Below are 9590 nucleotides of genomic sequence, written 5' to 3'. Positions count from 1 at the left end.
CACATACAGAGTTGAGATCCTGGGGTATTAGGTTCATCCCACACAAGCTTTGCAATATGTAGAGCTGGGTTCAGCTTCTGTATTTCCCTCTACAAAGTGCTGGGTGGTCAGATGCAGAATTTTGGTCTGTGCCCATTTTCATTCATAAAATGTGTAAGATGCTTCCCAGAAGAGAGATCGCTCCTGCCCCAAAGAGCGTGCACTCTATGCTGTAGATGTTACATAGCAGGTGAGGTCAAACAAACAGCAAAGGTGGGATGGGGTAAGGGAAGGTGATTGTTACAGTCGTAAGATCACTGGATTGCTAGCTTCAGGCACACACACTTTTGGGGGGAGAGAGGTCAGAAACTGTTTTTTTAATATCACATTTAGATTGTAAACTCTTTGGAGGCAGAGATGGTCTTCTCGTTCTGTGTCTGTGCAGCACCTAGCACGATGGGGACCGGTCCGTGGTTAAGTTTCCCAGGCACTATTGCAACACAAATAATAATAAGCAAGATAATATAACAAGAACACTTTGGGGCAAAATAGCACATGGATGACCCTGCGGCATGCTGCAAGCACCATTGATTTGACTGGGATTTTGAGAGGAAGCTCTGGGTACATACTTGGGGGGTGGTTAAAGGGGCTGTTGTGCTGATCTAGTTCATTCACTATTTATATGATGTTTTTTTCTGCAGTCATTTGCAATTGCCTAGAGCTGTTTGTCTGGGTGTTTATTATTTAAACTCTAAACAGAGAATAAACAACAACAACTAATCATAAAGGACAAAAATGGTTGGATGTCCCATTGGGACCTCATTGCTCACATTTAAGATTTTACATTGCTTTTACTGAATAAAAGATCCACATATTAAAATTACTCACAACCAATGTCCTGCCTTCTAAAAGCTAGTGGCCATTGAAAGAGAGGAGGGTTGGTCCATTGGTTAAGATGCAAGTTTGGGACTTGGAAGACATGGGTGCAGGCCTGTGCTTCGCCACAGAGTTCCTATGTGACCTTGGGAAAGTCACTTAGTCATTCTGTGCCTCAGCTCCTTATGTGTTAAGTGGAGATTAATAATACACCCCGATCTTACAGACAAATAAATACTAAGGACTGTAAGGCACTCAGATACTATGGAAATGGGGGTGGGGATAAAAGTACATAAGTTAAATGGATTGATGGATCAATCTTGGGAAATGTATCAGGTACAGTTTACAAGTAGATCTGCTTGACTCTAAAATGGGTGAAAAAAGTTAAAATAAAAAATACCTGCTCATTGATTTCAATGGGAATCAGGTGCTTATCTGCTGTTTGTTCTTTGGAAAATCTCCCCCACAATCTAGTCCTAACTGTGAATTTAGAAGCCCAACTTTAGTTACCCCCTACCCTATTTTTGTGTGTCACAAAGTAACCTCGTTTAGAATCTCTTGTGATATTTAGGGCTGGATTCTCCCAGCTGATAAGGGCACTTGACATGGTTAATACACCCTCCCTCCTTCTGCTTACACAGACCAATGTCGCCCAGAGATTCCCAAATGAGAATTTCCTTTGTGTAGGAGGAACCTTCCTCATGCAGAGCTGGTATAGCAGCTTCCCTCTTGCACTAATTCAGACTGGATTTCAATCGTCTCCCTGAGCCTACTCCTTTCTGCTGTGGAGAATCATGACTAGAATGGGGAGATTACAGCAACTGGCCAGTTTGGGGCTTTACAATATTCCTTTCATTATTGAGACTCTCTATGTGTTTGTTTACATGGGGAGCTATTCTAGAATAGCTATTCCTGGTTAATTAGTCCTGATTAACTTGGTGTGGAATAAGGCACTCTTACTCCAGAATCAAGAGTACTCACACAGCGCATTAGGAATAGCTATTCTGCTTTAAATTTACACTTTATCTTAATCCAAATTAACTTCACAGGGTAGACATTCCCTAACTTTCCCATATCATCTTGGCATGGTATGAACCAAAGCTTATTATCCAGTAATACTTTGAATTTGCAGTATAGTGCACTTTACAGTTTGGAAGTGTTGGGAAAACATTAGCTAATGATTTCTAGTCTCTGATTGTCTATAGCACTGAATTTGGAGGTAATAGGTTGGCAGTACCAGAGATCAACCTGGGTAGACTTTGTTCCGGCAGGTCCATGAATCCAAGCAATTCCTGGTCTTCATTCACCAGTGAAGGCTGTCTCCTTGTGAAGATAGTTAGTAAAGTTTCTTGGGCAGGTTTGCAGTTTTGAAGCGTGCACAAAAGAATTAAAAAAAATTAACTCAGTGAAGCTCATACCCGAGGCAGCATTTGGTTTTAAGTCATGGTCCCACTTTGTCAACGCACTTGGTGAAACTGGATAGGCACAAGAATAGCAAACAGCTTGTGTAAGGTCTCTGCTGGAACTTGAACCCTTACGTTTTATTTCTCAGGCCCCTGCTCTTATCAGTGGACAGCCCATCCCCTCTGGTCCTATCCTAATCCCCACATTTCTTCACAGCACAAACTTCCACGCAGTTGGGTACAATTCATTGCCACTGGCATCTCTGTTCAAGAGACACCAAAACTGGAATAGAAAGACTGTTACAGATGAGGTATATTGAAAGGACTATGTGAAGAAGGTTTGCATAAAATCTGCTCCCATTAGCTCCTCTTTTAAGACTGTTAAATTCTTCCATAACCACTTAAATACAAAAACAGACTTGTATACTTCCTTTATATACTAAGAAAAGGAAATTCACGTTTATACTCAAAATCCACATTCAAATACACTATTGGTCAAATCTTACCACTTGACTAATGCTCAATTGTGATTCTGGCCATACTTGGGGAAGCACAGCATGTGGCCAAATACATTTGTGCGGCCTGCCAGCCAGGAGAGCTGTATGCGAAAGAAGGAATGCACATGTCCATCAAAAAAGCCAGTCAGGTACCACGCAGTGCCATGTTTGTGCTTCCAGTCAAGGTGTGTCAGCATTTCCATTACACAGCCCTATTTTCAACAAGTTATAACAGAGCTGTAAAAATTCCCTCCATGCCACAGTTACGCACAGAATGCATCAATTTTTGGACAATTGGAAGCAAATGCATCAGGCAGCTTTTGAGTTATATGTGAGGCAAAATATAGGCAGCCAGACCAATGGTACCATGCCAATTCATGCCAGGTGACGATCTGGGCCTTACCAAAAAAAATCTTTAAAATGAGCTTCTTCCCCTGCTACTCAAAGTTTTGCCCATTAAGGGTCATTTCCACTGAACTGTCTTCCAGTGTGATATGCACATCTGAACTGTTTTGTTTGTGTCTGAACAAGGGCTTAAACTTTCAAACACTGACTAGTGAGCAGTGCATACCAGAGAGAGTAGCTCCACTGATTTCATGGCAGTAAGCACGACGGCTGGTAGTGGTTTGCAAGATTAGGTCCTAAGACTGAAATTCCGTATGATAAGGTCTTAGTCGTCTTCATTTTGTACATGGGATCAAGTACATTGATGACAATTTATAAATAACAATGCTGAGTACTTGCTTTGCTTATGTGCTTGTGCAAACAGGATGCTGAATTATTTTCAGTGGACCTCTGTGCACTGATTCCTTTAAAAAAAGAGAAAGTGCTATGGTATTACAATGCAATGATCCTAAACATTCTGGCTTACAGTAATGATTCTGCCGTGCTGGAGCTATTAATATGGAATACTGCAGGATTGGTTTTTTTAAGTTAAGGAAAAAAAACAAAGCACCATTCAACCTTAGTTGTGAATGACAGGGCTTTATTTTGTGTGGGAATTAAACTTGTTTTTTTTTAAATTACATTTTGGTGGACAATAGACTATTTTTTTTGGTGTGAGTGTACAAAATGCCATTCAACCTGGTTTCCCTAACAGTACAAATAGTGTGCCCTCCCTTTAAAAACTAATTTTACTGTAATAAATACTGATAGGAGTCAGACTTCAATGGCTTTTAGCCACTAGAACCTGAAGATTTATTCACCAATGGTTGAATTTTATCATTCCGTTTAACGTTTTTATGGCACTGATAATCAAACTATACAACAAAATCAAAGCAACTTATCACAAAGACCAGGGACAAAGAACTTAAAACAAACTGAAATACTCCAAATGTACCATTCATTTTATACACATTCGGTTATCTTGAGCTACTCCTCCTCATGCATTTTAGATGTTCTGATGCAGCCATGCACATGGAAGAGAAACAGTAACACACACGCCCCATTCATCACTGTCACTTGAAATGTATAACTAACGTTTATTTTCCCCCCAGAATGTTGCACTATAACAATGGTTTATTTTCTGTTTAGTACGAGAGCACTGCCACTGGTGATTCTTTTATATTTTAAAATGGCTTTAGACTCTGGAAACAATTGGAGCTTTTTAGCCTGGGTATCCAATACAATCTTACCTATAATATCTAGTAAAATGCAGGGTATGGGTCTAAACTGTTTCCCTTTGTACATAAAAATAAGTTCCATTTCACAGCAATAAAGCAGACCAGGCAGTGCATCTCTGGATATTTACAGCACTTATCAGGTGGTTAAAGTAACTGAGTCTTTGGCCTTGTACCTCAAGGCAATTCAACATGTAGAATAACCACCCAGAAACAACCTGCCTGAATCTGACTATTGCAGTATGGCCTTTTAGATAATAAATTATTTTGTATAAAACAAAGCTCTACAGGGTGAGTGTCCAGATGAAGTGCCATCCATTGGCATTACATTCAGATAAGGAAAATTTGAGTAACCAAATAGGCTATGGTGAGAAGGAACCAAACAGGATATGGCGAAGCAGAGTAGAACAGCACAAGTTGTATTTTCAAACATCATTGGAGTTAAAAACAAAAAGTCCCAATAAACGAAACCTCCCCCCACCCTCCCACACGGGTTTTTTATATTTCAGAATCTTAGAGAGGGTAGTGAATAAGTTAAAGAATATTTCATGCCAAACAAAGATTCCTTTCATTTAAAGCTAAGCTAATGTACAGATATGTTTTCTTATTTTTATCGAGTACCCATACATATACGGCACTTACTGCAAAGCTGTTGTGGGCTAAAGGTTTATAACAGTGATTTTTTTGTTTTAGAAAAAAAGAAATCCATCAGACCAAAATAAAACCATTTAAATCAACTCCTTCCTGAGCAACTTAGAATTTGGAATGTTCTGGAAAGTTATAATAAATAAATCAAAGATTAACCAGCTTAAAATGTTCTTTTTATACATTAAAGTAAAATATAAAACATATTTCATGACAAACAAAGGGACTGTTGGGCCAGGAATTGTAGACATTTATGTGCCAACACATTCATGAAGTTACCATTCAGGGAGAAGCGGCCAGGTCAGTTGTTAGGAAAAATACAACATTAAAACCCAGAGAATAAATCACGTACCAGTTTTTATGTTTAGGCTATAAAATAATTAGGGCTGAAGATATCATTAAATAAAGATAAAAATAGACTGAAATGTCTATAGTAAGTGGAAGTGAATTTGCAGGAAGGGTGAATGAGTTAAGTGACTGATTATTCTGCTATGACACTTGTGAAAGGACTTGGACAGAATTTGTTTTTAAAAAGATGAGAATATTAATTGTCTTTCCAAAATATAACAATTCCACAGTGTGTAAACTAATCATTACTCTTTCAATGTAATTTCATAGAAACCACTTAAAATATACAATGCAGCAGATTCATATTTTAGTGACTATGTTAATTGTCATCTATGCCACTTGCAGCTTTCTTTAATGCCTTCTTTCACAGTAGTGCATTGGTACCACACAACTGGGATGTAAGGAGTGAGAATAAAATCCCCCCCCCCCCGTAATATTTTCTGAAAATTATCATGTCTTAACACGATTATGCTTCTTTACTTCTGTTCTCTGCAGACGACTATAATAAAGACCAGTTAGATAATGAAGATGGCCCACCATATATTTTGGATCCCTGCAGGCTCATGGAAGGGTAAGCCTCTGGAAAGCACTTCATAGCTTGGGCCTGTACGCATACCTCAATCACAAAATAACTTTTGCTTTTTACTTCCAAATGGAGATCCATTTTGCAGACTATACATAGACAGTGAAACTCCCCTGAAGCAATTACCAAAGAGACCAGCCAAAATTGCCTAGAACAGTGATTTTCAACCTGTGGTCTGCAGACCCTTGGAAGTTTGCTGACTAGGTCTAAGATTTCCAAAGGTTTCCATTCAAAATTTTTTAGGGGTCCACAAATGAAAAAAGGTTGAAGACCACTGGCCTAGAAGAAATCTAGCAACGATTAGATTGTGAATATAGGCACAGCCCCATGCAAGGTGTGGTGCACATGTTGTACCCCTCCAAGAAGTGATATAGGGAGGCATTGTGATGTAGAGACACCCCTCGGATTTACAATTCCTCCTGCGCTTCTTCCTTGGTCTATGCGCTAGTAGTTTACGCCTGCTCATGCCACACTGACACAGCTTGCTGATGAGCAAGTGTGCACGTGAAGCCAAGACTCCACCCATCCCTCACTCACTTGACTCCAGGGAGGGAGCAAACAGGTAAGCAGCTCTGCTTACTCCTATGTGCATGGACCCAAGATTGGAGTAGTCTGTTTAGGAGTGCAAAGTAGATACTTACTGGCGTGTATGGGCACATTGTCCACGTTAAAGTCTAGTCCTAAATGTCACAAAACTGTACCAGAAATCCTGGGGAAAACTTAAATGGAACTTCCCCATTTCATCACCCAGTCCCATTCACTCCACTTTTTAGTGTTTCCTGATAACAATACTTAAACTTTCAGCGTCGTTCATACCAATATACCATTCAATGTGTTTTGTTTTTCTGATGCCACATTGATATTCTTTTTCTTTGTTTTATTTTATCAATATGTAAGAGGTCAGTCATACCTGTCAATGTCTCTTATTACAAAAAAATCCCTCATTTTAAAATCACGTTTACTTCACTTCCACCCAAATTTGGTGTCCTCACCTGTATTTCACCTTAATTCTGTTAATTATTTGCATGAGATATGAAGACTCACAGAACTGAGGTTACAGAAATCTTCATACTAAAGGAAAGCATGAATAACTTCTATGTATAATTTTGGGTCTGTGACCATGGTAGGAACAACAATAGTATAATTTTTTTCTTTAAAATAAAAACTACGCCCCACACCTCTTCCTCCAGGGCCTCAGAGCAACATTCTCAACTGCAGAAATAAAATCCCAAGACCACACAATACCGTCCCCTTGGCTTTCCATCGACCCGTTCATCTCAATCATTCAACTTCGCTGATAATTTTTTCCATTTTGACTCTGTGAACCCTTCCAGTTAACTGGGTTCTTTAACCTGTTTTATTTCGCCAGATATAATCTGGTTGAAGTGTACATTGGACGCCTCTCACTGGAAGCCCCCCAGGGGAGACTGTCTATTCTGTTTTGAGTCCAATACAGTTTGAACCTTATGTGTTGTAACAATGGCTCTGGATCATATAACCATTTATATTTGCTTGCTATTCAGATGTTGTTGCTATGCTTCAGTGGTATCCCTACTAGCTTATAAACGGTGTCAGATGTTCAATGCCACAGTAATGGGCATGGTATTATGACTTACTGGTGACAGAGATTTTATGAAAGTTACTTGGTAAATGACGTCTAACATAATATATGTTGTTTTGCAAATGGGTACATGTGTACAGAAGCATTTTACTGTGCAAAAGTTATTTTGTGATGAGATGACAGATGGTTCCATCTTAAAATATGTCATATAAAGGATCCTATGGAGTCAAGAAAAATATAATAAAATTAAACAAATATAACCCGCAAAACCGGGTGTCTCTCAATTGCCCCAACATGTGGGAACTTTTTTTTGTTTTAAATGCTGCTGCGCATTAATTCAGTCCCTTAAGGAATATTTTTTTAATAATAAAAAAATATTGAGAAAGCTGGAGGGGTCACCAGAGAAGAGCTCGGTGCTTGCATCACCTTTTATAGATATCTTCTAACCACTTTTCATCATCTTGCTCCTCATCATCTATCGGTTCTTCAGTTTCCAGGGGAGAAGGAATAAAGAATTCTGGCTTGGGAGGTGGTTCACTGCTATGAGACTTCAGTCCGAATTTGCGCTTTAGCAGGTGAAACTGCTCTTTGACATAGTAGTAGAACTCATATTCATATCTCATGCGCTGGTAGAGGATCTGTATGGCTTCTGGAGAAGGGATGGTCTTTTTCACTGTCACAGTCAGATTTCCAAGTTTCCTATGTTCTGTAAAAGAAAAAAAAATTTGGATCTGATCAACAGTTAGAACCAAAAATCACATTCTTCTTTAGAACTAAGGCATTGTTCTACTGTATTATTGATTAAAAAAAATGTCTCCAGCCCTTTTTGTGTAGTAATTTTTAATATTAAACTTTTAAAGAAGGACAAAGTATAGTGGACCAGACTTTCAAAATTACACATGCACATTTGCACATGCACACTTGAACATGGCTATTCTATGCCTGGGGTTATCTAATGACGCTTGCACTAATCTTGTATTTAGCCAGGATATGGCAAGCTAGGCTCCTAATTGGCCACACTTCTCTGAGTAAACTAGGATCATGAATGAGCATAATTTAAGTGTACACAAATACATAATCACACCTAGCTTGGGAAAACTTTTCTCAAGTAGTTGGAAGGTTAAATATTTATTAGAGCTCAATGGAACCATTGTCTCCAATGTAATACTTAATGTACTTTCTTGGTCTGCTGTAAACATTAGCTATGGGGGAAAATGTTCCCCAAAATAGCTAGGTCTAGTAATTAAAAAACATACCAAATACTTTGTGTTTTCTTCTTGTTCTAATTTAGATAGATAGCTGGGGGAGGGGGAATTGGTAATGAGATATAGTGCCACAAACCCATATGTTACCTGTCTGAATCCAGCACGCTAGTACCGATCAACAGTTGTTCTCACCTGATGATTGTTTGCTTGCCTTTGTGAAATGAGTTTGATGAGTTACAGTCTAGTGCCCAATGGAAAGCCGTAGCAGACATGTCAAGGATTGGCTGTGCATGGGGAATTCTCACCCTAATGGTGGTCCCTCCATGGTTAATTAAGGTGCATTGACTGGACTGTCTGAAGAATCTTGCCCTGTCCTGAGTCTATAGGATTGCATCAGATAGCTTTCACAAGTGATAAGTTCACATAAAACAACTCAACACCTAATAAAATTATTCACTTAACAAAAGCATATAGCTGTCTTTTCTCTCCCAAGAATTGGTTTTATTTTAATGTCAGAGAAAAAAACATGCAAGAGCTCGCCAGGTCAGAAGAAGGGCATGTTTACTTTTGTGGTTTCCCAGTTTTCCACTAGATGGAAACATAAGACCAAGAGACAACATTGAGCATCCCCAACATTTTCTTCCTCTTTTGGATAGAGAAGTCACAAGTCAATGTAAGGAGGAGGGAACTGCTCAGAGTGCCATTAATACTGTAGATCAAAAGCCACTTACTAAACTTCTAACTGTGAAACCTCCCTAATGTCCACATTTTTCTTTAGCAAAAGTGGAGATGGAAATGTAAAATGGTGAGGAATTCATCTCTATAACTAATCATGTTTCCTGACACTTAGTTTTCCCAATGCAGAGCGTACGAT

At 38.9% G+C, this 9590-nt stretch overlaps 1 protein-coding gene across 2 annotated transcripts in view; it reads right to left on the bottom strand.

Moving 5' to 3' along the window:
- Positions 1-5179: 5179 nt before the first annotated feature.
- Positions 5180-9590, bottom strand: part of UST (uronyl 2-sulfotransferase) — a 292969-nt gene continuing 288558 nt past the window's right edge. For both annotated transcript variants that reach the window (XM_073337584.1, XM_073337586.1), the window contains exon 8: positions 5180-8217. In XM_073337584.1, coding sequence (XP_073193685.1) covers positions 7934-8217 — 284 coding nt within the window. In that variant the 3' untranslated portion in view covers positions 5180-7933. The remainder of the gene's footprint in view (positions 8218-9590) is intronic.

The sequence above is a fragment of the Lepidochelys kempii genome, chromosome 3 (assembly GCF_965140265.1).
Source record: "Lepidochelys kempii isolate rLepKem1 chromosome 3, rLepKem1.hap2, whole genome shotgun sequence".
Lineage (NCBI taxonomy): Eukaryota > Metazoa > Chordata > Testudines > Cheloniidae > Lepidochelys > Lepidochelys kempii.
Note: the sequence above shows the minus strand (reverse complement) of the source record. Positions and strands in the feature narration are given on the sequence as shown.